The sequence below is a fragment of the Archocentrus centrarchus genome, chromosome 11 (genome assembly GCF_007364275.1).
Source record: "Archocentrus centrarchus isolate MPI-CPG fArcCen1 chromosome 11, fArcCen1, whole genome shotgun sequence".
In the NCBI taxonomy this organism is placed as follows: Eukaryota; Metazoa; Chordata; class Actinopteri; order Cichliformes; family Cichlidae; genus Archocentrus; species Archocentrus centrarchus.
This window is the reverse complement of record NC_044356.1, coordinates 21,909,468-21,936,332: the sequence shown is the minus strand read 5'-3', so window position 1 is coordinate 21,936,332 and position 26,865 is coordinate 21,909,468. Positions and strand designations below refer to the sequence as shown.

Below are 26,865 nucleotides of genomic sequence, written 5' to 3'. Positions count from 1 at the left end.
AACACAGTTCAACTTTTATGTAATCAACAAACAGTGCAAAATACGAACAGTAACACAGCCCCAACGGTGCAGTGCCCAGGCTCTCTGAACAAAACAACACAATCATGCCTGCAGACAACAGATCTTGAGGTTGATCTCCATACAAAACTACGCAGAACTGGGTCAAAGAAAAGCTGTAATGTACACCACACACCAAGGTGCATTTTCAATCACACAAGACTACTCCTACAATTAAACCTCAACACATTTTAAGTGCACTTACTGGAGGAAAAATGCCTAAAAACATTTCTCAATTAAGACATACCTGTAAAACCCTAACAGTGAACCTTTTCCTAAAGAGATGTAATACAGCATCTTGCTTTAAATCAAGTCCTTCATTTTCCAAATATCAGTTGATTTTTGAGTTATTGTAAACAAAAAAAAAAAACAAAAAAAACAAAAAAAAAAAGTGCACTTGAAATTGGGATTGACCAAGTGACTGTATGCTATAGTAAACATGTTAATGAGGATTCTTAATCTGAGGATCATTAGACCTGAACTGGAGTTGGAAGACAAATACTCCAATGCTGAAATAACCAGATTGAGGTCAAGGCATTGTAATAATACATAAATATATACATATATACAGAGAGCCCAAGCAGATGCTAAAACCCCCAACCAAACATTTAAAATAATTGCAAAAAGATTAAAAATAAAATATAAATAAGCACAAAGAGTGGGCTTAAAAGTCTTTCCATCTTATGGTTTGGATACTTATAGAAAAACCAAAAAGAATACAGAATGTGATCCATGTGTAAGCCGGTATGGTGAGGGTGCTCTGCTCTTCCTGTGCAACTGTCACTGTGATCCGTGTGGGTTAAAAGCAGCTGACTGCAGGTCAGCTCTACAAATTGCAGTTGTGGGATCAGATTAGTATAGTTAGAGTGGAAATCTCATGCAGCCTGGTGTTAAAATGGCTCTCAAATATTAAGGCAAAGAATGTGAGGCGAGGGCATTTGGAAAACAGACTGAAGAGTTGGGTTGCTGCGGATGTCTGGAACATCAAGGTGTCATCTTGTCTGCATTCTGACTCACTGAATCCTGTATGTGAGAAAAAGCAAGGGCAGAGGACACTGAAGTTACAAGTAGGTAATGGTTTCAGTAAATGGAATTAAATTTTTTTTAAGAGTTAGTCAAAAAAAAATTACTTTGTATGACCCTATTAAAAATACTGACAAGAAAGCTCTCAGGAAAATGCTATTATTTGCACTGGTGCTGCTTTACCTGGAATGGTTCTCAGTAGCTGTGGACTACAGTACAGTCAGCATGGTCTGGACTCCACAGTCCACAAAGTTCTGGGAACAACGCATAACATAACAAAATGAGGCACGCAGATATGCTTCAAAGACATGAACAGCTACCATATAACAAGCTTCACAAAAAAAAAAAAAAAAAAAAAGCACTGCATGTGTCATGAATTGTCAGGTACACAAAATTAACTTTGTGCAAAAGACGAAAGTAAGAGTACATTGTTGATTGTAATCCATTCTTCAGGATGCCAACACAGGCCGGACAACACCATCTAGTGGTATACATGGACATCACAGTTTGTGGATAAATGTGACTGCTTTGTTCCGTATGGGAAGAAATAAAAAGGTTTATCTGTAATAGTTAAATGATTCTCAAAGGACAATTGTTTAGTGTTGCTTTAAAATGACTACTATTCTTATTTCCATTAAATGCAGAGTCACCTGATTGACAGGTCGTGTCCTCTGGTCCGCCATCCAGGGAGGTGGGGTATACTGTGTGTGAGGGGAGAGGCGTGAGCTGTCAAACAGAAGCCAACAGACAAACCCAGACTCGCTACTACAGAAGGGGAGGGCATGTTGGATTGTGGGATAAGCAGGGGCAGGTGTACCTAAACCAAACTAAACCCTTCATCTCATATGTGGAAGAATATGTGCAGTAGCTGAGAGACCCTGTTTGGGAAGCTGTTGACAAATTGGTGTGTGGGTGCGTGTTTGTGTGCATGTACCTGATAGGCATAGGCATTGGCATTCTGCATGTAGTTCACCGGGATCTGCGGGATCATGACCCCTCCAAAGTTGGTGTACGAGTATGGCTGCAATCAAAGCCGGTAATGACACATGAAAGCACAGCACAGTGAAGTTTAAAGAGCAAAACATACTGTTTACTGAATAATTTGGCAATTTTGAGATTACGACAAATAATCATGCCACGGCCACTGACATTTTATGTTTTTTTTAGGGGTGGGACTTTAACGCGTTAATTTCGATTAATTAATTACGGGGAAATTAACGCTTTAAAAATTTTAACGCATTTTAATCGCACTTTGCACCGTGGAACGTTTCTCAGTGCACAAGTTCCCGGCATACAGATTATATCGACGCACAATGTCCAAATTAGGGGCCGCATCCTGCGAAGGACCCGGCCCACGTCTTTCGCAGCCCACAAAGGCCGGAAGTGAGCAGCTAGCCTTCATATCAGCTGCCGCCACCTCTGCGTAGCTCATGTCGCCTAGCAACCGTGAGTGTGAAGCACAGCTGTGTAAAAGCAGCTGTTAAACGGAGAACGAACTTTTTCTCCTTTTTGTGGTTTAATTTTAAGTCTTTAATTCAAAATAAGCTGTTAAAACAAGCATAACACATTTCAACATCAAGGAATACAGCTGAGCTAATGATTAATTTCCAACTATAACAAGTGAGACATTAATGTTGAATAAAACTATCCAGTTATGATGCTTAACTTTCATTTCAGGAGTTTGCTTATCACAGGAGCACTTCCACCCTTCATTGGTCTGTGTAGTAGACTGGTGGGAAAATAAACTAAATTTTGAAGTTTAAGCTTATGTATATTGATTTATTCATCAACTAAAGTTAACTTAATATTTATCATGTCAAATATTGAAATGCGATTAATTTCGATTAATTAATTACAAAGCTTGTAATTAATGCGATTAATTTTTTTAATTGAGTCCCACCCCTAGTTTTTTTCTATGAAATTGATACATCACGCTCCACTTTGCAACTTTATTCTTGGTAAGGAACACTAGCCAACTGTCTGAGCAAACCTACAGCTTAAAAACAAAATTAAAGCAACACTTTGAAAACACATCACATCTCAATGGGGGAAAAAAATTCTGCTGGATGGAGTGGGTAATATGTGAGCAAGGAAAGGATTTCACATCGTTTGATGGAAATGAAAATTCTCAATCTACTAGGACTGAATTCAAAGACACCCCAAAAATCAAAGTGAAAAAAAAATTATGTGGCAAGCTAATCCGTTTTGATGAAATTTCATTTCAGCAACTCAAAACTGGTACTCGGTAGTTTGTATGGCTTCCACATGCTTGTATGCATGCCCGACAATGTCGGGCCATGCTCCTAATGCTCCTGGGACATCTCCTTCCAGATCTGGACCAAGGTATCACTGAGCTACTCGAGGTGGTGTTGCATGGACCCAAAACATAGTGTCTCAGAGGTGTTCTATTGGATTTAGTTCACACCAGCGTGAGGACCAGTCAATGATATGGTAAATGGACTGGTTCTTATATTGTGCTTTTCTACCCTATATTGAGCACTCAAAGCACTTTACACAATGCCTCATTGACCCATTCATACACATTCATACAAGCACTTCTTTCTTAGCTTAAGTGCTTTATATCTAACATTCACACATTCATGCTCTGAAGAGCAACTTGGGGTTCAGTATCGTGCCCAAGGATAATTTGGCATGCAGACTAGAGCAGCCAGAGATGGAACAGTCAACCTTCCAATTAGTAGGTGACCTCCTCTACCTCCTGAGCTACAGCCACCCCAGTCAGTTCCTTCATCCTCCAATAACTGCCTGCAAACTCCCACTACATGAGACAGGGCATTGTTGTGCACCAGGAGAAACCCAGGACCCACTGCACCAATGTAGGGTCTGACAATGGGTCCAAGAATTTCATCCTGATACCTAATGGCAGTCAGGGTGCCGTTGCCTAGCCTGTAGGGCTCTGTGCATCCCTCCATGGATATGCCTCCCCAGAACGTCACTGAGCCATCACCAAACTGGTCATGCTGAACAATGCAGTACAACGTTCTCCACGGCTTATCCAGACCCTTTCATGTCAGTCACATGTTCTCATGGTGAACCTGCTCTGATCTGTGAAAAGCACAGGGGGGCTAGAGGAGAGATGGGAGAAGACATTCTGTAAATGGCAACAAGGTTGGGACTCGAACCTGCGCCGTCTGTACTATCATGTGGCATATGTGGTTGCCCACTCAACCGCTGAGCCACCCTGGCACCTGATAATTCTGGTATTCTATGGCAAATGCCAATCAGGAGCAGATACTGGGCCTCCTGATGGGTTGAGGACCTTCTATGGCCCTGTCCAGCTTTCCTACAATCTTCCATGCTCAAGACTGTGACTGGGTGACCCAACAAACCTTCTGGCAATGGTACATATCAATGGACCAACCTGAAGGCGTTGGACTACCTGCGCAAACTCTAGGGTCCAGGTATTGCCTCATGCTACCAGTAGTGACACTGACCCTAGACAAATGCAGAACTAGTGGGGGGGGGGGTCACAAAGATTGGGGGGGGGGGGGGGGGGGGGGGGGGGGGGGGGTTCAGTGGCCTCCACCTGTAAAACCATACCTATTTTGCGGGTTGTTTCGTTGTTGCCCCTCTAGTGCACCTGTTATTAATTTCATTAACACCAAAGCAGTTAAAACTGATTCCAACAGCCTCTGCTACTTAACTGAGCAGATCAATATCTCAGTTTAACTGACTCGATGTTACACTCTTATTTTTTTGTTTGAGTAGCATATGTTCCATTTTATTTTCCAGAGGGACTATCATTGCCTTAAAAAAGCATATTCTACTACAAAGAGCAAATAAAAAGAAGACAAAGTTCCAGACAGTTCATAAACAATTTTAAAAGCTTCGCATATTAAAACCACATTCATTAAAAGAGGCTGACATCCTTGGTGATTATCGTAACACTACTTTCTTGGAAAATCTTCCACTTATGGAGTTTTTCTTATTGTTCTAGTGATTTCAGGGAGTTTCTCATCTGTTGCTGACAACTCAGGTAGTCCTTACCCCCCAACTATTTTCTTCATTTTATAGTTATCTGTTACTTTTATTTTCCCCACATTTATTTTGATGTCAAGCCTTTTCTTTCTTTAACTTGAGTTACACACAACAGGTACCACCTCAAGTTATTTCAGCCTGCTCTTTGCATTTCTATGCACATATTTGTGAATGAGGCCCAATGTGACTTTTTCTTTAACAAATTATTTTTTTGAATTATATCTGCCTGCATTAAGATTTCTGATTATGTGTATGATACCTGATTGTATACGTTGCCTCCATTAAGGACGGGCGAGGGCTGTGGCACCCCACCTCCCATGGGTGAGCAGCAAGTACAGTAGAAGTACTGGGTGGGATTCACCCAAGGAGTAGGACCAACTAGACGAGATGGCATTGACCCTGGATGGAGTTTGATGGGGGGGGCATAAACATTTTGAAAAACATTTAGTGGAAACTACTCTTTGCACTAACAAACATTCAGCAAAATGGTGAAAACAGAATACATACGAGAGCCCCTTTCTTTCATGATGGCAGGGCCCAGCTTGAGTTTCCGTCCCTTAAAACTGATCTGTTGCTATGGTGAATAATATTTAGAGAAAACATATTATTCTTCTATATTAGACATATGCAGACCCAAAACCAATCCAGTGACAGACTTCTTACCTCAATGATTGACTGAATGTTGACCTCTTCAGTGAAGTACACAAATCCGTAGCTAAGAACACACAAAATAACTCAGAATATCAAAATATATTGATTCAACAATAGTATATAGTGTGGAATATAAATAACTAGCTCATGTTATAGGATAATGAATTTTCATGTTTCGTAAGCAAAATAAACAGTCCCTTCACTAATACTTACACATGTTTAGTAATCTGAAATCACATACCCCCCAAAAAATGATTGTATTCACACTCCAAAATGTACTGCAGTAGGTCAAATCAGACAGTGAAGCAATGCTCGTTTCACTGTCTCTTCAAAATCTGGCAGCTAAAGCCGAGTGACCCTAAACAGCAAAAACTTACCCTTTGCAGATTCCTCCACGGTATGTGATAATCTTTACTTCCTTAACGGTACCGTATCTTGCAAAGAAGTCCCGCATTTCATTTTCATCCACCTAAAGGTTCAAACGAACCAAGAGAGAAACCTGATTTTAATAGACTGGTGACCTGATCAGGGTGTACCGTGCCTCTTGACCAGTGTCAGCAGGGGCAGGGTCCTGAAATAAATCCATACATTTTCCTGTAATTAACAACCCTCTAATAAACAAAATCTAGAGAAAGTGAAACCCTCAGATAAGAAATTGAATAGATCATGTAATAAAATACACTTGTTAAATTCCTTTGGTTAATCTGTGGCTGCTACAAACTCCTCTGTGGAGTACATTTTATGGAATACGTTTTAAATAAAGAAATGTAATTTTTGTTAACTGTGCAGGCTGCAAGAAGGAAGACAAGTTATTTTTCAATCCAGTTTCTACTAGATACCTTTGAAAACCAAATTCTGATAATATACAAGTCACCAAATTTACAGTTTAGAGGAAAGCTGTGATGCAATGCAGTGGATATTTATGTGGATATTTTAAGCCACAGGAGGCAAAAATCATTTCTCATTTAAAGGGGCAGTGTACACATAAACCAAATAGATCAAACGTGATGTCAAAAAGTGATTGGCAAAAACTGATTGCTGGGGTGTTTTTTTTAGGTCTAATATTTTTTCTTATATTGGTACACAAGTGGTAATCAACAGGATTATATATAAAATAAAGAAATGACCTGTTTTGCAAGTATACTTACGAGTCTGCATACTCTGTGTTAACTACAATCAATCCAGTCCTTTTCAGCCACTTTAAATATCTGTATAGAACTGATATTGTATTGCAATATCTGCAGCCCTCTGACTAGGATTGCTCTTGAAAATGACTGTCATGCCAATGAAACTTTTTACCTGCTTAAATAAAGGACATGTAAAAGATATATATAAAAATATATAAAAAATAACAAGAATGTTCTTTCTGGATAAAAAAAAAAAAAAAATAACGATATCGTTCATGAGAGATATGCTCGACAGATTAAAGATCAACGGGTCATTTACAACAAATACCGGAAAACTTTTTTTGGCAGGACATCTCCGGTCTTACCTTCATGTCGATCCCGCCAACAAAGAGGGCATTGGGAGTCAATTTGCCCTCCGGTAAGATGTATCCGTTTGACAACTGAAAGGAAGGCAAGGTGTGGCTGGCGTTTCTGGACTTGTTGATATCCTTACAATTAAAAAACAAATCAAAACAAAACAAATCTTAATTTATTACAGAAAAATTGCTAGAAAAATCCGGAGTCTACCATGTGACACCTGCTGGCCCAACCATTAAACTGATTTAAACAGTGCAAACGAATTTAACTTATACAACTGAACTGCAGGCCTAACATTAATCACCCCTACCAATGCAGCAATAATAAAGGATTGCTTTATGGCTTTGCGTATGTAATTTGAGTTATAGCAGAAACATGCTGTTTCATGACCCTGACTTAATCTGTATTGGCGCACAGAGACGGACGTCAACAGGCAAAACTTTAAAAGGAAACAGTATATATAAGTCAGCGTGGTAAGCTAAGTAACTTACTCTAACTAAATTTGGCCTAACTGTGTTATTAGCCAAGCTAACGTTAGCGACCAGCAAGTGCGCCTTTTTAGTTTCGGCAGACAAGGTCACGCTATCAACCAGCAAGCTAAGACAAACGTTAGCACAACCAATTAAGAAGCTAACAAACGCAATAAATTGTATCACTACCACTTTTAGAATACATATCTTGTACAGAACACGAGGACTGAAGCTTACCATGTCTAAAACCACTAAAACTAACAACCTAACCAGAAGCACTCTAAAGCACGCCGTCAACCTTGATCTGCCCGACAACAGGGACCTCACCCGCGCCAAAACCACGCCCACCCACTTAGTGACTCACGTGACTCAGTACAGCGGGATATGAGTAATGTCACTGTTTTTTTTTTTGTTTTTTTTTAAAAAAGCATTGATTATCTGTCAGTTCAAAGCGCTCAATCATATGTAAACGTAAGCTTTAATGACTCTTTCAATTAAAATTGGTTTCCTTTCCTGCTGGCTCAAGTGACCCTGAACCAACCCGACCTATGCTGCTGGGGGTTCCCATGATGCAGTGAGTGTTCTTATTTGTCTCTGTTTTGCCCCAAGTTTTAATTAGTATATCCCAACGCACATTTTCTTTCCTGATCCTCGTTATGATTTTTTCTTGATTCATATAAGGCATGTGATGCTGTACAACAGATTAATGGGACAGGAGTGCAGAGGCATCTGAATTTGTCTGTGGATCTTGTCTTTGACTTGTCTTTTAAAGATTTATTCAGCATTAAAGTAATCCACTGACAGTTGTCAGTATTTCCCCTGCTACACAGAAAACAGAAGCTACCGATGGTTAATTCGGCAAACTTTATTTTCCAAATTATAAGCAAATACGGTTTAAAACAGCTCTTATGTTGCTACCGTGTAACTCAGTCTAACAGTACCTGAACTGTCCAAAGTGTCAAAGTGTCCAATCACATTAGGCTCCGCCCAAACAGTCAAAAGTAAAGTTTCCTGTAGCAGTACGCGTACTGCACACACTCGCCTACTCGAGGCTTCTTGGCACGCGCCGCAGCTGAATTTACTCAAGAGAACTGAATACTTGCGCTCGCGAAATTAAATTATTTGCGCGGATTATGTTTTTTCTCACGTGTGACTGTTGACCTGAATATAATTCTAGTTTTTTTATTTTCATTCTCCTCTTTTCACTATGTTTATACACCACTCTGCATTTAATCATTAGTTATTTTTAATTTCTGGCTCTCTTCCAGCATGTCTTTTGTCCTGTCTCCCTCCCCTCACCCCCCTGAGCCTGGTTCTGCCAGACATTTCTTCCTGTTTAAAGGGAGTTTTTCTTTCCCCACTGTCACCGAGTGCTTGCTCATTGTGGGGTGACTTGAGGTGTCTTGAGGCAAAAAAAAAAATATATATATATATATATATATATATATATATATATGTGTGTGTGTGTGTGTGTGTGTGTGTGTTGTGTTTTACAAACGTAACAACCTTTTGCATATTATTGTGCAATTAAAAACCAATCAAGTACACACAATACAACTGGTATTTCTGTGATTTTTATTATTATTGTTATTATTATTATTTTAAACATAACAATTTGTGTATAGAATACTAGGGAAAAAAAACTGTTTTTGTTTGGGATGTTTTTTGTTTTTTTTTGTAATAGGCTATAGCTGTTGGCTATCATTCCCACTACCTCCTCTATTACAGAGAAGACACATCTCGAGGAGCCGTCTGGCTTTAGTGTTTCTCAAGCACTAATATTTTTATATAATTGCTAGCAGTATCTATGACACACGTTGTTCGGTCAGTAAAAAAAAAAAAAAATTTTAAAAAGTAGTTTCTGTTACCATGGAGACGGTCCCACGAGATCAACAGTGTTTCAGTTTACAATATATGATGGTTATCCTTTACTGAAAGCCTTTGACAGAGCAAACGCAGGCAAACTGAGTTATAATATGTGCAGATATGTGCAGTATGTGAGTGACGGATTAATACTTGCCTCAACTGCCGCTTTTACATGGTACAAGTTACAACAGCGGGACTTTTAAACCGGCGTCGCTCAAACATCCTGCCAGCATAACAGCACAGAGACCCAAAGGAGGTAACTGGCTGCACGCCTATCTTTTCCGGGTTTTTTGGGTTTTTTTAGTCTTTAAATGTGACATGGTATGAATTTCTATCGTTTTCGTTCATACAGTCACGACATTCCCAGGTTTTCTCTCAGTGGCAGATCAAGCTGAAAAAAATGGATCGGCTGAAACAGGTAACCCAGCTTTTAGTCTACTACCTCTCTCTTCTGTCCCAGCTACTGGTCCCCCAACCTAAATATCCTCTAAATAAAACACATAAGGGCATAGCAGCTACTTGGTTTATACGGGGGAAATGAGACTTTGGCTTAAAATAGAGGATTTACGATATTAAAATAATATACAGTGACGGTTATTGGATAAATTAATTGGCTTTCATTTTGCCGGGTTGAAAAGTCTGAAACGGAAAACAGCGGTTCTCCGTCGTCATGGTTCCAGTAACAAACATGTGGCTCTTTCTTCTAACTTAACTACATCAATTCATGTCCGTTTTTCCTGCAGATACATTTATCAGCATGTTATATATATATATATAAATATAAATATATATATATATATATATATATATATATATATATATATATATATATATATATACACACACACACACACACACACGTGTGTGTCAGTAAGTCTTCAGTCTTAAGAGATCAAAAGAACTGGTTTATGCTGCTGCAAATAAAGCTCCCAGCGTTCCTTTGTGTTTCAACCCTCACTGTTTTTATCTGATATACAGATGGATGATGACTCCATGTATAATATGAGTGAGAGGAGAGAATATTCTTTTCCCCCACCTTTGCCCTTGGATTGTAATACTGAAACCTCAGAACTCTATCAAGTAAGAATCATACTCACTGTGTTGCATATGAACTAGTGCGTTAGAGAAGCCAGTTAAGTAACTGTCTGGAGTTAAATGCAGAAATCCTTGTGTCACTGTCTAATCTTTTATTAGATCGCCTTAAGGCACAGCAGTTACCCGCCCATTCTTATTACCAACTCGCGGACTCTGGCAGTTCCTTACAAAGAGCTGCGTTACCACCGAACCCCCAGTGAGTCTGTCGGAAACAACTTTAGCCCTACGGCCAAAGATTTGAAAATTAATCAGCTTCGGCACAGACACACTCGCCATCAATCTTTGGCAAAACCAGCAGGGCCTTGTATCCTTTTGAGTTTCTCTGGCTTTGGGATTAAAAGGGAAGCCTTTCAGAAATGATGTGAGACTATAATGCTCTTTGATTTGCTATCTGATAATTTAGTATATAAGCACTTCTTAAGACTGCCTTGGAAACTTCACTTCAGAATACATTTTTGAGCTTAATGAGGCTTTTAGCACCAACACCACCTGGAACAAGGAAAGTGGTAACCAAGAGGACCAGGTAATTATACATTCAAGCAAACACACTACAGCAATAACTTACAGTTGTAGCCCATAGTTTACATTGTTGTGATGGGAATAAAGAGGTTTTTTTTTCCCACGGTGAAATTGTACGCATACATCTTTAGTGAATTTCAAAAACAATAATTAGGTGCACAAGTATGAAATGATTTTGATTCAAAAGTGTCAAAAGTATGCATACAGACTCAAACATATGCATACAACTCCACTAATACTTGGTTAAATGTTCCTTAGCAAGATGCACCTCGACCAGACACTTTTGGTAGCCATCTACAAACTTCTGGCATAATTTTGCCTGGATATCTGACCACACTTATAATCAGAATTGGATTAGGAGAGATCATTTCAATTAGTTGGTTTGTTGGCAGAGAGCTGGCTTTTAAGCATGGTCAACAAATTTTCAATAGGGTTGAGGTCGGGGCTTTAGGAAGTCCATTCCAGAGGTTTTCTGCCATTTCTAAACAACTGCAGATTCCAGGATCATCACTTCAAACAATTGTGCATAAGTACAAGTTATTTGGATGTGTCATCACTTTGCCAAGGTCTGGAAGAAGATCCAAATTGTCACCCTCAGATGCAAAGATGTTGAGGAACAACCAAGGAACCTACCATGAACTGGAAACTGCTGAAACACCAGCAACACTGTCCACGCTGAAGTGAGTCTTGCATCACTATGGACTGAGAAGGTGCCAACCAAAAAGGGCTACCCTTGAACCTGGGTCCATGCCAGGAAACAAACTAATTTAAATGAACTCTGCCTAGAATGCCTATCCATCCAAAATTATGCCAGAAGCTTGTTGATGGCTACCAAAAGCATCTGGTCAAGGTTCAATTTGCTAAGGGACATTTAACCAAATATTAGTGTGGGTGTATGTACACTGTTGACCACAGCTGTTACTTTAAAAGTGTTCTTTTTTCTTGAAACGCTGAATCTAATTCACTCACCCTTTCATAGGGATACATCAAGCCCTAGGCCTAGAACCTTACCCAGACCCAGCAGCCAGCCCATGAGTCCTGAAGAACAACTGGATATAATGCTCAGGGAAGAGATGAAGATGAGGGCCACTCAGGCACAACCTAATGACACAGACATGGAAGCAAGTATCACCAAATTTAGTGTGTAATTAGTCAGCCACGGATTCAAGCCTTTTTAAAAACACATGGTGATCTTGAATTTGCTTCCACAGAGGTATATGTACTACATCAACTCTGTTCCTAGCTCAGTGATAGCCCCCCAGCCACACAAGCAGATGATCAACATCATGAAACTGCTGCCTCCAAAGAATGAGAATAGTAAACAGCTCCAGAGTTTGAGGGCTGACATGGAAGAGGAGGTCAAAAGAGATTATTGCTTCAGCCTCAAGAAGAGCATTGGTATAAAACAAGGATTGTAATCCTTAATGATTGCACATATCTCCACTGTTAGCATTTGTTCTATAGATTAGATTAAATTCAACTTTATTATCATTGTACACAAGTATACAACGAAAAATAATTAAACACAAAAGAAATTATTTCATGCTTTTGTGATCATTTGGCCAGTGGACTACATTCTCATGGACCCATCTGAGCTCCATCGACTGTCTATAAGCAGTGTCCCCCAGCCGTTTCCCAAGAGGGTGATTCGTGCGCCAGTGCCCTGGGGCACCAGCTACAGGGATGCCCACACATGGCAAAGCCAGCATCTGTTTGCCGTCACTCATATTATGTTCCTACTGCAGAACATGTGGCTAAACAGGTAATGTGTTCTGCACATTCCCTTAAATTATACTGTTTTACTTGCATGCATGGGGCAGTTTTAGTGAAGAAATTGACTTGTAAATGATCATGCTGAGCACACAGGAAGCAACCCCACCTCTCCAGCTGATTCAGCTCAGATTCCCAGATGTAAAACAATGTTTTACCAGATACAAGAAGGCACAGCATGAGTACTGTGGTGTGAATTTGAATTTCTGTGTTAGGTTGCAGTAATTAACTGACTAAACCATTTAAAAGTGTAACTTTTTAAGTGTGATCTGTAAGTCATTATCTTTGATCTTGTTTCAGCTTTTCTTCCTTGAGATTTGTCAAACTGGAGGACCTTTTCTCCACCAACCTCCCCCTCCTACCATCTGAGTTTGAAGAGTTTGTCCAAAGACAGTGCCAAAGTACAAGAGACGAATTGATTCAAAAGTGAGTATTGCCAATTTAACAGACTGCCTCAAAACAGGCAGCCTGTCACTGAAACTTCTACACCAGTGTCCAGACTTAATTACTGTAGTGTAGCTTCACATTGGCTTAGAGCTGCATTATGTACACAGGCAATTGTAGGAGCTGGCTCATGTTTCCACCCTGTCCATTCTGTCAGACCCGTGTAAGGCTACCTTTCAGAGATTGTTTACACTGCCTCCCTTTACAATTCCATTAATTCCTTTGTTGTGTGTCTGTTGTATTTCAGGTTAGACCATGTAGCAGCCCTCTGGGATGTCTGTCTACAGCAATGAAATATAATTCACCGTAATCTGTAGAAATTAGCAGCTCTATGTTTATTCCCGTGTGCATAACTTCCACCTGCTTGGTTACCTTTGTTGTGCTGTGATTCAATTTCTATTGCCAACCATACTTAGCAGCAGACATTAAATGTCTCTGTGGGGTTGGGTAAGAGTCAGGGAGAGATAAAATATATAATAACAGCAGTAACAGATGCAATCAGCATTGTGCAGTGATTAGTATGTAATGATTAGATGATTAGTCAATGAAGAAAAAAATAATCTAGAACTATTATCTTTCAAATACCTAAGAAATACCTATAATGAAAATGTGACTCTGGGCTCAAGAGAAATTTTCCAGATCTTTTGTCTACAGAATGATTAAAAAAGATAAATACATTTTAATTAAAATAATAACTGGCAGTTGATACCCTGAAATAATATTATGTGATTTGCAACATTGGTAATAGGCATATTTCATCTTTAAACCCCATTTCTGTCTTTGTCTTTCAGGTGGCTGCCTCAGTGTGCATCACTCTTTCTAAACTTTGAGGACCTGTGGTTGCCCCTCATACCAAAGAGCGAGGCGGTGGCTTCAGTTATTGTCCAGGAGTTCTTCAACTGTGTAGCTGCTCTCATGACACTGCAGCTCCGGAGCCTGGTCGTATCATCATTGCAGGATTTCTTGAAATACTTTGAGATACACGAGGTTTGTGCACATTGTGCAGTGCAGGTTTGTTTAAAATGGCTTTTGAAATTGATTCTTTATCAAACATGCAGAGCTACCCGCTGTGTTGACCCCTTGTGACAAGAGAGCAGCCAAAAGTAGCTTCTTTATTATCATCTCCTCTTGTGTTGTGTTTGTTTGTTTTTATTTTTGTTCCTAGGAGGGTAATGACTTTGGAGAGGAGTTTAGTGAGATTAAATATGTTCAGCGTCAGGTGCTGCTGGTTAAGCTACAAGTGAACGAGTCACACGTTGACTTTATTCCCAGCCTCTGGGAATGTTGGGAGGTCATTCACAGGGCCTTCATGGAAATCATTAAGAGTGCTGAGAAGCTCCCTAGGGTACAGCCTTTAATGGCCTTATTTCCATCTGCTTTATATTAAACAATGGTGTCTCTGTTGAATAATTCTATGTAACACGTGTGTTTATGACATACTTCTTTGACCAGGTGGAATGTCACCTACTTCCAGCTATCAAAAATCTGTACCTTCGCACCGTTAGGCCTGATGAGTCACTGGTTACAGACATAATCAACAGTGCCAGGGATGTTTTCCACAAGAACACAGTGGGACCCAAAAAGTAATGGCATATAAGCTGCTTTTATATGATTGAGTTATTGTCATCTAATGTAAAGTGTAAGAGAAATGCCACTACTATATCTCATTCCTCAGGTATTTGAATATATATCAAAAGTACATCCATCTAATGGACAATACCGCAAAGCAAGACGTATCAGCATTCCTCAGAGAGAAGCACTCATTGGAAGGATTTACTAAGGTGATTAAACATTTCCACCAATTACCGGTTTAATTTACTGTTTATTTGTTTTATAACAGCTCTCTCTCCTTGTTCAGAAAATTGAAAGCATTGATCAACAGAGGAAGGAGATAGCCTTACTGTGTGTCACCGTACCTCTGTCCATGTTTTGTCTGTATGCTGGCAACCTGAATGATGACCTGTGTGACCGTGCTGAGAGACTGAAAGAAAGGGTCATCATCTTTAAAGTGGAAGAGAACCGTGAGCTTAACAAGGGGTAAGATGAATTTAGAATGCTCTATATAATTTTGATGTTTTACACAATTTAAAGACACAAAATTTCAACCATTAGCCGCCCCTTTTTTCTCCAGGATCTGTAAAAAGTATGAGGACATTACAAACACTGTCAGAGGCACCCCAAAAACTACAGAAGAGTTGGTGTCTCTTAAACAGTACCTTAAAAACACCAGGGATGTCACCATTCACAAGCTCATAGATGAGGTTGATGAGGCAACCTACCGTCTCAGCTTCCTCTTGGATTATGCCGCTCTGACTTGTATGTCTTCAGATCTTTTGCTAACAAAATAAACACTTACTTTACATGACCAGTCATCTCACTTTTAGGATAAGTCATGTTAATGGTTCTATTTTGGACATGTTTTTTTTACCCTGTGTTTTCTCATCCTTCAGCTGATGACATGAGGCTGAACTCCAGTGTTTTCCTGTGGCCCAATGAGATCTTGACTGAGCTTGAAAACAGCAACGCACATCTAGACATCATCAGAAAACAGGCTGAGGACCGCCTCCAGACAAGGTTTGAGCACAAACATTTTGCAATTCTGATCTCACACAAATGGTGTGTGCCTCTTGTCCGCCATCTCACTTTTTTTTTTACACTAGACTTTGTACTTTTCATGATGAAGGAGTGCTGCTTTACTGCCTGTTTTCTCGGCTCACTTTTAATGTAAATGCCAACAACTCAAACTGACTACTTTGTACCCATTTGACTATTTCAGGGTCTTCAACTTTAATCTGAGGCTGCAGTCTGTGGGAAAAGAGATTCAGGCTTTTAAGAAAAAGGAAACGATGAGCATGGAGGAGATAAAGAATAATGTGAGAAATCTTGCTCAGATCTCTGACAACCTGGAGGATGCTGTGACTGAGCTGGAGGTAAGAGAGGCTACATTCTTACTTTCCCAGTTTGAAGTGCAAGTGTTATCCTTTCATTTGATAAAGCTGGAATAACCCAAATAGTTTTTGTACTTATAAAAACATCTTTTTCCTGAAAGACTTTTGTCAGAGTGTAGCTGCGCAATTGTTCTTCCTCTTCTTCCATACAGTATATCAACAAAGAGCAGACTTTACTAGATATGGAGCGGAGTGAGTACCAAATACTTCAAACTCTGATAGCTGATAAACAGCCATATGAACAGCTCTGGAACACAGCGCTGAACTTTAAGAGCATGTCTGAAGTCTGGATGAATGGTAGGAAACTCCCAAGTGATGGAGCAATGGTCACACCATTTTAAAATTTTTCTACCTGAGAACTGCCTTTTACGGTCACTGCACAGTTGTTTTCACATTGTTGTACATTCTTAGGTCCTTTTATGCAACTGAACGCTGAGAAAATCTCAGAAGAGCTGGACATCATGTGGAAGACAATGTATAAACTGATAAAGACCTTCTCAAATCTTCCCGGGCCTTGTCATGTGGCCAGAACCTTCAAGGCGAACATAGACAAGTTCAAGCAGCATGTGCCTATTCTGACAACCATTTGTAACCCTGGCATGAAAGATCGCCACTGGGAGAAGGTCAGCTAAATTTATTTGCTTTATCATATCGTTAGACATACGAGCTTCAAGAAGCTCATGTGTATAACTTATGGCATGTTTTTGTCTTCCTGCAGATTAGCAGCATTGCAGGTATTGAGGTGAAACCTGATGCAGAAACCTCACTGCTGAACATGCTGGACCTGGGTCTGTCCAGGTTCTCACATAAGTAAGGCACTTAACTTAAAGTATACTAAGTTTATAGCATCCACCAATAATTTAAGAACACTTATGGCTTATAAGGTAAAAGCATGGAATTTTCTTTCTATCTTTGGCCTAGGTTGGAAGAGATTGGTGCAGCAGCCAGTAAGGAGTACTCTCTGGAAAAATCATTGGAGAAGATGCAACAAGAATGGGCCAACCTGCGGTTCTCTTTTACTGCATACAGAGATACAGTAGGAGAAGCAAATGTGTCTTGAATGTTAAATTATTGCAAGCCATTAACATGCTGGTTATATCTTTAGCTCACACTTCCCTGTTGAACATTGCCACTTTACATTTTCTCATAGGCTACCAAAATTGTATCAGCTGTGGATGACATCCAAGTCCTTCTGGATGACCATATTATTAAGATGCAGACCATGCGAGGTTCACCTTTCATTAAGCCAATAGAGACTGAATGTAAGGTGAGACATGACAAGGGTAAATAATACCTGGGCCACATGAGCAAGCAGTATTTAAGTACAGTTGTTGTGTAGGTCAGTGGTATGAATACTGCATATATGGCGATGCTGAACTTGACTTTGAGAAAGTAAATGTTGATTTCTTCCTTTTCTCCTTGCTTAGATATTCTAGTAATAGTACTACCTATTCATGTTGTCCCATCATTTTGCATGCGAAAATAGTGCGACTGTGACTAATTACATAAACAACACACTGCAGATGGCTCACTCCTGCTGCTGTATGATGGATGCAGGTGTTTTACTTTAGCTTCACATAGTACTTTGGTTTTGCTATTTGTATTTAAATGTGTGCTAGACATAATAATGGGGCACTGGTACTGCTCAAATTCAAGTCTGTGCTTCTGTTTAAAACGCGGTCTGAGTGAAATACATTTACAATTTCTTTCCTACCAGAACAAAATGACTTGACCTGCTTAAGCACAGCCTTAGGCAAAGAAATTACAATATATTTTATCTTTTCAGTGCAGGTTTTGCTACACTTGCTTTTTGATGATTTCTCATGATATGATAGTATTTTGTAAATTCTACATTGGAAATGCTAAAACTATGAGATCCAACAAAAGCTAGTTTTCATTGCAACTGTGTTATTCTGACTGATACTTACCTACTTAGCAATTGGAGGACAAGCTGTTGAAAATGCAGGACATCCTAGATGCCATGTTGAAGTGTCAGGCTACGTGGCTCTACCTTGAACCCATCTTCAGCTCCGAGGACATCATTGCCCAGATGCCTGAGGAGGGCCGCAAGTTTGCCATTGTGGACGGCTACTGGAAGAATATCATGGCTGAGGCGGTATAATCCCTATGACAGTCTCATGAGGTGTTTTAGTTTCTGTAACTGGATCTCATGCATTTTGTTTTGACTTCTGTGTGATAATACCTGTCCAGGTTAAGGATGCGCATGTGTTAGTGGCTACAGGCCAGCCCAACATGCTGGAACAGTTGCAGGAGTCCAATGTGTTCCTGGATGAGATTCAAAAAGGCCTCAATACCTATCTGGAAAAGAAGAGGCTCTATTTCCCAAGGTTTTGACAGCTAGATCTGGCACAGATAGCATTTTAAAACATATTTGACTATTTTGACTTCTGTCTGTTTGTAGACCAAAGTAGACCCTCATAATTTATGTTTGCTAAAATTTTAAAAAGAATCGAACTAGTGTAAAGTAGAGACATCTGCAGTGTAGATGTGGAAAAACTTTACATTAACAAAGAAAAATAAATATTGATGAGTCACTTAATTAATGCACTTATTAATAGAATTATTGTTAAGGGTCTTTTTAAGCAGCTGTTTCAGCTGCCTTTGTTTATTGTGTTTCCAGATTCTTCTTCCTGTCAAACGATGAGCTCCTGGAGATTCTGTCACAGACCAAAGACCCCCTGTGTGTCCAACCCCACTTGAAGAAGTGTTTTGAAGGCATTGCAAAGCTAGAGTTTACAGAGGACATGGCGATTACTGGCATGATCAGCTCTGAAAAGGAGATGGTGCCCATGACAGAGAAGATTTATCCAGCTCAAGCCAAGGTATACAGTAAAACAGCACTTGTTCATGTTGTGTTACTATCTATTTTACATATTATATATATGTATAAAATAGATTCCTGTATCATATCTGTTTTATGCTGTTATATTTTTGTTTTGCAGTTTTTGACTGCACGTGACATAGAGTTCATACTTTGTGCCTTGGTATTGTTACCACTTTTAGGGCATGGTAGAGAAATGGTTGCTGCAGGTGGAGAACCTGATGCTCAGGAGTGTTCGACATGTCATCCATCAAGGAGTCATTAAGTATGCTGAGGTATTCGGGAATGTTACTTTATTTCTCGTGAGCAATCTTTAGCTAATGCTGTAATTAATAAAAGAAACATTGTGACAGGTACACAAATAACAGAATAAAGTGAGATGCAGAGTTGTAGTAACTACAGAGGATATGAGAAAGAGTTGTTGAAGCTAGGTTAAGAAGAGAAGTAGCGATCAGCAAGCTGCAGTATGGCTTCATGCCATGCCAGCTTTTAGAGTGTTGCTGTAGAAGTATAGAGAAGGTCAGAAGGAGTTGCAGTGTGTCTTTGTGGAACTAGAGAACGCATATGATAGGGTGCCAAGAGAGGAACTATGGTAGTGCATGAGGAAGTCAGCAGTGACAGAGAAATATGTGAGGCTGGTTTAGGACATGGATGAGAGCAGCAAGACAGTGGTGAGGTGTGTGGTGACAGATGGTTTCAAGGTGGTGGCGCAACTACATTAGGGATCTGCTCTGAAGCCCTTCTTGTTTACAATGGTGATGGACAGGTTGACAGGTAAGTGTCAAGGGTTATGTGTGACAGAAGGTTAGCAGCAAGAGTAGAAAGGAAGGTTTACAAGATGGTAGTGAGACATGCTATGATGTATGGTTTGAAGCTGGTGGCACTGAAAGAAAGATAGGAGGCAGAGATGAAGATTTTTATTGGGAGTGACCAGGATGGACAGGATTAGAAATGATTACATGAGAGGGGCAGATCAGGTTGAACTAGAGACAAAGTTAGAGAGGCCTGGCCAAGTTGGTTTGGACAGAAGAGAACTTGGATATACTGGACAGCGTGTTAAAGATGGAGCTGCCAAGGAAGAGGAAATGAGGAAAACCACATAGAAGATTCATGGATGTACTAATGGAGAACATGCAGAGGGTTGGTGTGACAGAAAGGGATCCAAGAGATAGGGTGAGATGGAGGTATATGATCTGACCACTAAAGGGAGCAGCTCAATGAAGAATGTATGAGTTGGATGGTTTTATTTTATGAGGACCAAAAAAACATTCAGTTCTTTGGAACAGTATTAAAATATGGAGTTTATAAAATGTGAATAAAGAATATTCTATAATATTATATGCATCATTGCTGTTATCCTGATTCAGATGTAATGTTTTCAGTTAGTTTATCAAGAGTTCAAACTTATCTGTATAATGTTTCTTTTTAATGTAGGTGCCCCGGAAAAAGTGGGTGCTACAGTGGCCCGGCCAAGTTGTTATTTGTGCCTCTTCTATCTATTGGACCAGTGAAGTGTCTGAAGCCATCCAGACCAACTCTCTGCCTGTCAGTCTTTAGATCCACTTGCTAACTTCTACAGAAAAAAAATGAAAAATAAATTATGAAATGATACTATGTGATACTTTAAAATTTATTCTAATATGTATTGGTTTTATCTTCCAAAGGCCTATGTGAAGAAGTGCAATGCCCAGATTGCTGACATTGTGGAGCTGGTGCGTGGGAAGCTGCCTGGAGGGGCAAGGATGACCCTTGGCGCTCTTACTGTGATTGATGTTCATGGTAATATCAAAAATACCAAAATAAGCAGATATTTTAAAGAAATCAAGTATGTTATCTTGAATTTCGCCTGTTTTAAATTCAGTTTTTTTTTCCCTCTCCTAGCTCGAGATGTTGTTGCAAAACTTGCAGAGGACAATATCTCATCACTAAATGACTTTGCGTGGATTTCTCAGTTGCGTTACTTTTGGGAGGATGGAGAAGTGATGCTGCGGATGATTACCACCTGTTTGAAATATGGCTATGAATATCTGGGCAATTCCCCTCGTCTGGTCATCACACCACTTACTGATCGCTGCTATAGGTAACTTTCAGTTGCTTTGGTCATTTATAGTTTAGCTAATGCTAAAGTAAAGTTATGGTAAAAATAAAATGTTTTCTAACATGCAGCAACTTAGTACATTTATTTAAATATAAATGGGGTTAGGTCTGTTTACAATTAACTTTGTAAAATGTAATTGTGCTGTTTTAGGACCCTTATGGGGGCTTTGAAGTTGAACTTAGGTGGGGCTCCTGAGGGTCCTGCAGGAACTGGCAAGACTGAGACCACAAAAGATCTGGCAAAAGCTTTGGCTAAACAGGTACACTGAAACGTTTTACAGTAAAACAATGATCCATAATTTGTTTGTATCATTTCTTTTCTTTAGTTGCACATTAAATCAATTTTTTTTCTAGTGCGTGGTGTTCAACTGCTCAGATGGTCTGGACTACAAGGCCATGAGTAAGTTCTTCAAAGGACTTGCTCAGTCAGGAGCTTGGGCTTGCTTCGATGAGTTCAATCGTATAGAGGTAAACAGGTCGATAACCTATTCCAGGGTCAAAATGTTTTTCCTGTTTTCTTGTTGGTATTTATTTGCACCTGTTTAGCAGGGAAGCAAAGCAATCTTCAGTTGCTCAGTTATAAAAATGTGTTCTAACTCTTTTAAATGGGCTTAAATTAGATTAATTGACATATTTCAAGTTATGTAAAACTTTGATACTAGAGTTTTGTAAGCATGTTTTCACCCACGTGTCAGTTGATAAGCATGCATGTCAACTTACAGTTGATCTACACAAAGTGTGCTGTTCTTAAAATTGAATTGAATTGAATTGAATGCCTTTATTGTCATTATACAGGATGTACAATGAGATTGGAGGGCCACTCCTGTTCAGTGCCATGTAACAGAAAATCAAACTCTCTAAAATAAAAATATTATAATCTAGTATGATCAATATAATCAAGAGATATACAGAAATAAACAATGTGTAAAATATACAAAAAAATAGAATGTATAAAAATATATACATGCATTGGTGCATCTGTACATTGTAAGAAAAGTAAATATGTGTATACATATAATAATGAAGATGATGAATATTGCACTTGGTGAATGAATATTGCATTAGTGAATGAATACTGGATATTACACAATATAGGAATGTCAGATATTGTTCAGTATGAATAATATAATATTGCACAGTTACAGTGGGTGAGTGTGTGAGTTCAGGGTGGTGATTGCTCTGGCGAAGAAACTGTTCTTGAGTCTGTTTGTTCTGGCTTCTGACCAGAACAAACGTCTGAACAAAAAAAATCTGACGTCTGACCAAAATTGCTAACAGCACAATAGCAATCCGAGCAGAAGTCGATCATATCAAGGTGGACATCCAAGATATGAAGGGTGGGTGGATTATCAACATGGTCTGACTGAGTAGTCTCGCTACCATTATGGTTACCAGTTTTAAAAACCCGGTGATGACCCTGAGAGACAGATGCAAAGACCTGGAGGGGGAGAATGAGATGGTGCAACATCCGGATAGTTGGCACTGAAGAACAACTGGACTCCAGCTCCTCTAAAGCACTTTCCAGAATCATCAGAGAGACCTGGTTCCCCTTAGATGCACCACTAAACTTATCTCTCTTACTGCACACTCACTGCTAAAAAATGGGGAGACTGGGAGAAACCGTGGGTCATTATTGCCAACTACACTATGATGATGATGATGCCATGGAGGTCCTACAATGTGAATTGGATTGCATCTTTCCAGACTACACCACCGGTGTCGCCAAAGCCAGAGCTACATTCACAGATGTACAGACATTACGGGGCTCTAAAGGAGTTCAATACGGGCTACTGTACCTGGCTAGACTCCAGATTACATAACTCATTACATCTCTTCACCAACAGAGATGGACAACTAAACGTATCATTTTCCATATCTGTAAAGACAGTTAGAACTGATAGATATATAAAGGCTGTTTTATTTGACATCTTTGGTTCTGCAGGAGCCTGAATACAAAATTTTGATCATTTTTATTTCAAATATCCCTTTTATTAAAGAAGAGTTAAAGAACTATTTGGAAACTAATATGTCCTCAGAAACAACACCCCTGATAACATGGACCTGTGTTAAAGCATATTTTTTCTTTCACATCTGCAAGAAAAAGAGAGAGGGATGCCAAAGAGCAAGAATTAGAAGATAAAATTAAGAATTGGAACATAAACATTAAGAATCTACCTGCACAAATTAAGCCCTTGTTAGTGTGGGTTCAGAATGATACAGATATACAATGGCTCATTATAGAGGAAAAACTTGTGCTCTACAAACATTACCCTTCCTAGATACCCCTATATAAGAGATGGCAGTTTGGATGAAAACCACACTTGAAATTTGGAATAAAATTAGCTTTGCGCTACCAAAGCAAATTCCACCAAAATATTTGCTCTATGAAGATCTTCACACCTAACAAACTAGACATTTGTTTAGAAAATGATCTGATTATAGTGTAGCGGTCTACGTACACCAGTTAGTCAAGGAGGGTAATCCTAGAATATCTGAACACATGAAAAGTGAGTTCAGTCTCCCCAGGACAGATTTCTAGATATTTACAATTAAGGACTTTCCTGACAACATATAGGAACTGGGGTAAACATGTAAACCCCACTCCTATAGAAAGATTCCTAATAGATAAACAAATGAGGAATAAAGAGAAGAAAATAACCAGTAAATTATGTGATACATTTTTGTCAATGAATAAGTATGACTCCCTAAAGATAAAGCAGAGGAGGGAAGCAGAAATTAATGTGGTTATAGCATAACTGGAAGGGGATATGCACTGGTGCACATTTGGTCACAAACTCTTATGCATGGTGGGAATTCAAATGGAAAACAATGACCAGATTTTTTTTAGAACACCAGAAATAACAGCTAAGATGGGTCCAGTACACCCTAGCTCATGCTACGATGCCAGAACTGTGGATGCCAGATTGCCAATCACACTCATTTTTTCTGTCCATGGCCTAAGCTCAGTGTATTTTAGAGGGAGATATTTGAAGTCCATAAAGTAGTTTATAAAAAGGATATTCTGAAGAATCCTATAGTGGTATTATTGGGAGAAATGCCTGAGGGAATGACAGAAAGGCTAAGAAATATCTCTTATATATATTTCTCTGCCTTTTGCTTGAGTATACTATGTGTATAGAATATGACCAGCTGTGACAGGAAAAAAGAATTATTTGTATGAGGAAAATGTATTGTTGTTGGTGAAAAGCAAATAAATATCGAGTTCCAAAAATAAATAAATAAAAGACATAGATTACTGTTTGAATCCAACAAATAGTAAGGATACTTAGAAGCTAATACCTACAACTTTAGGAAATATCTTAAAAAGAACACTGACTATTTAAACATGCGGGCCCTAATATACTATAAATGCCCTCTCCCACTAAAATATGAATCACATGAAATATTCTCATTGTTTGTTTGAGTAAATAAAATTTCCCCCTGAGCCTATAGGTGGGTGCTGGGGTGTTAGAGGGGCTAAAACAACAGGTAGCAATATGGGGGCAGCAGCCTTGACATGTCAGAGGGAGAGATGGGAAATTTGCAGCATAATTATACCATTAAATTAGGAGGGTGTGTATGTTTTACAATCACTGCAGTATTTATTTTATTTTTTTAAGTTTTGGTACATAGTCATATTGTTACAATACAAACATATTTGCATAGAAATTTGTTCATAAATCTACTCATAACTGTAATGCTTGTGTGTCACAGGTGGAGGTGCTTTCTGTGGTGGCTCAGCAGATTCTGTGCATACAACAGGCGATTGCCAAGAATCTGAAAACTTTTATTTTCGAGGGAACGGAGCTTTCTCTAAACCCAACCTGTTCTGTCTTTATCACCATGAACCCTGGTTATGCTGGCAGGGCTGAGCTTCCTGACAACCTAAAGGTACATATCAAACCAAACTCTGATAAGGAATATACAGTTAATACAGGTTAACAACACTCTTAACACAATATGAGTTGTAAGTAAGATGAATGGAATTTATGTGAAGCTGGTCATTTTTGTCTTGTAGGCTCTTTTCCGTACAGTGGCTATGATGGTTCCAGACTATGGTCTCATTGGTGAAATCTCACTATATTCTATGGGCTTCATTGAATCTCGAAGGTATAACTGGAAAGAAAAAAAAATTGCACAAAATATTAGTCTGAATATTATTTTATGAACCAGCCTTGCTTGATTAAAGCTTAATCTCTAATTCTAATTTTACTGACAGCTTGGCCCAGAAGATCGTGGCCACCTACCGTTTGTGCTCTGAGCAGCTGTCTTCTCAGCACCACTATGACTACGGTATGCGAGCTGTGAAATCTGTCTTGACTGCAGCAGGGAACCTGAAGCTGAAGTATCCTAAAGAGAATGAGAGCGTGCTGTTGCTTAGAGCGCTGATGGACGTCAACATGGCCAAGTTTCTGGCACAGGATGTGCCATTGTTTCAGGTGTCAGATTTTTGTACCACCTCCACTGATAGACTGAGTTTGTCATGTCAGAGCATGTTAATGCATCATTCTCCTGCTGCTCCCCACAGGGCATCATCTCTGATTTATTTCCTGGAGTTGTCCTTCCAAAACCAGACTATGACCTCCTCCTCAAAGCAATCAGTGACAACATTACTAAGCTTAACCTCCAGCCTGTCCCATGGTTCATTAACAAAATCATCCAGGTATTGAATATGACGGTGCTGTCCATAGAATATAAACCAAAGGTTTATATAAAAGTTTATATAACTTTAGTTACTAAGGTTTATATTCTGTGGTGCTATCATTTTAAAATTATAAATGTTTGTAGGATTAATTTGTAACTATGTGTACAGGTGTATGAGATGATGTTGGTGCGTCATGGCTTCATGATAGTTGGAGATCCTTTAGGAGGAAAGACTTCTGCCTATAAAGTTCTTGCTGCTGCCCTTGGAGATCTTTACAATGGCAAGTTTTTGTATTTGTTTATAATGTGCTTGTCAGCACGTTTCTGTCACCACCACATTTTTGCTACAAATTGGCCTATTAATTCATGTCATTTTTTTTCTTATGTCCTGTTACTCTGTTTACATTTTTATGCAAATTTTCTTTATTTAGCCAAGCTGATGGATGAGTTTGCAGTGAATTACTGCATCATCAACCCCAAAGCCATAACCATGGGCCAACTGTATGGTTGCTTCGATCCTGTCAGCCATGAGTGGTCTGATGGTGTGCTGGCCACCTCCTTCAGGGATCAGGCTATCTCCACCTCAGAAGAACGACAGTGGATCATTTTTGATGGGCCAATTGATGCAGTGTGGATTGAGAACATGAATACTGTGCTGGATGACAACAAGAAGGTACGGGTCATTTTGATGTCTGTCTTAGTTTTATAAAGTTTGGTGTGTACATTTTTGGGTTTTTGTTTTGATTTGTTTTGTTTTTGTCAGTAGATGTACCTGCAGTTAACAATGTCTTTTCTTTGCTAGCTTTGTCTGATGAGTGGTGAGATCATCCAGATGAGTCCAAAGATGAGTCTGATCTTTGAACCTGCTGACTTGGAGCAAGCCTCTCCAGCTACTGTCAGCAGGTAAGCAGCTAGGATGTAGATTATAATTAGAAGTACAAAGGAACAAAATATTG

The 26,865-nt window shown here is 39.3% G+C and overlaps 2 protein-coding genes across 4 annotated transcripts in view; one reads left to right on the top strand and one right to left on the bottom strand.

The window, feature by feature from the left end:
* Positions 1-14: 14 nt before the first annotated feature.
* On the bottom strand, positions 15-8,053 carry dazl (deleted in azoospermia-like). Of its 2 annotated transcripts, XM_030741352.1 has the most exons (10): positions 7,922-8,053; positions 7,223-7,345; positions 6,108-6,199; positions 5,743-5,794; positions 5,587-5,653; positions 5,339-5,478; positions 2,015-2,101; positions 1,731-1,781; positions 1,264-1,334; positions 15-1,080 (listed from the first exon to the last, which is right to left on the bottom strand). In XM_030741352.1, the coding sequence occupies exons 1-9, from the start codon at positions 7,922-7,924 to the stop codon at positions 1,290-1,292; spliced, it is 660 nt and encodes a 219-aa protein (XP_030597212.1). In that variant the 5' UTR covers positions 7,925-8,053; the 3' UTR covers positions 15-1,080; positions 1,264-1,289. The 2 variants fall into 2 exon arrangements, with proteins under 2 accessions (XP_030597212.1, XP_030597213.1); XM_030741353.1 differs by lacking the exon at positions 1,731-1,781 and having other exon boundaries at positions 16-1,080.
* A 1,507-nt stretch (positions 8,054-9,560) lies between these two features.
* The window catches only part of dnah3 (dynein axonemal heavy chain 3), a 28,796-nt gene continuing 11,491 nt past the window's right edge, over positions 9,561-26,865 (top strand). For both annotated transcript variants that reach the window (XM_030740813.1, XM_030740814.1), the window contains exons 1-38: positions 9,561-9,806; positions 9,903-9,968; positions 10,529-10,630; positions 10,745-10,949; positions 11,123-11,168; positions 12,144-12,285; positions 12,376-12,562; positions 12,731-12,926; positions 13,235-13,360; positions 14,170-14,365; positions 14,544-14,723; positions 14,831-14,961; positions 15,054-15,159; positions 15,237-15,415; positions 15,510-15,694; positions 15,829-15,952; positions 16,155-16,308; positions 16,479-16,623; positions 16,738-16,949; positions 17,045-17,136; positions 17,248-17,362; positions 17,477-17,593; positions 18,263-18,442; positions 18,538-18,674; positions 18,968-19,169; positions 19,351-19,443; positions 20,603-20,713; positions 20,833-20,947; positions 21,050-21,248; positions 21,417-21,525; positions 21,620-21,733; positions 24,980-25,156; positions 25,284-25,375; positions 25,485-25,704; positions 25,794-25,928; positions 26,079-26,190; positions 26,341-26,582; positions 26,712-26,812. In XM_030740813.1, the coding sequence (XP_030596673.1) occupies positions 9,951-9,968; positions 10,529-10,630; positions 10,745-10,949; positions 11,123-11,168; positions 12,144-12,285; positions 12,376-12,562; positions 12,731-12,926; positions 13,235-13,360; positions 14,170-14,365; positions 14,544-14,723; positions 14,831-14,961; positions 15,054-15,159; positions 15,237-15,415; positions 15,510-15,694; positions 15,829-15,952; positions 16,155-16,308; positions 16,479-16,623; positions 16,738-16,949; positions 17,045-17,136; positions 17,248-17,362; positions 17,477-17,593; positions 18,263-18,442; positions 18,538-18,674; positions 18,968-19,169; positions 19,351-19,443; positions 20,603-20,713; positions 20,833-20,947; positions 21,050-21,248; positions 21,417-21,525; positions 21,620-21,733; positions 24,980-25,156; positions 25,284-25,375; positions 25,485-25,704; positions 25,794-25,928; positions 26,079-26,190; positions 26,341-26,582; positions 26,712-26,812 (5,297 nt within the window). In that variant the 5' untranslated portion in view covers positions 9,561-9,806; positions 9,903-9,950. The remainder of the gene's footprint in view (positions 9,807-9,902; positions 9,969-10,528; positions 10,631-10,744; positions 10,950-11,122; positions 11,169-12,143; positions 12,286-12,375; positions 12,563-12,730; positions 12,927-13,234; positions 13,361-14,169; positions 14,366-14,543; positions 14,724-14,830; positions 14,962-15,053; positions 15,160-15,236; positions 15,416-15,509; positions 15,695-15,828; positions 15,953-16,154; positions 16,309-16,478; positions 16,624-16,737; positions 16,950-17,044; positions 17,137-17,247; positions 17,363-17,476; positions 17,594-18,262; positions 18,443-18,537; positions 18,675-18,967; positions 19,170-19,350; positions 19,444-20,602; positions 20,714-20,832; positions 20,948-21,049; positions 21,249-21,416; positions 21,526-21,619; positions 21,734-24,979; positions 25,157-25,283; positions 25,376-25,484; positions 25,705-25,793; positions 25,929-26,078; positions 26,191-26,340; positions 26,583-26,711; positions 26,813-26,865) is intronic.

Bases quoted from the DNA above. Each gene is read 5' to 3' on its own strand.
- dazl (XM_030741352.1), bottom strand. The intron at 5,654-5,742 runs GTAAGAAGTCTG...TATTCACCATAG, and splicing joins ACATTCAGTCAATCATTGAG to CAACAGATCAGTTTTAAGGG. The intron at 2,102-5,338 runs GTATCATACACA...CTTTGATTGCAG, and splicing joins GAGGCAACGTATACAATCAG to CCATACTCGTACACCAACTT.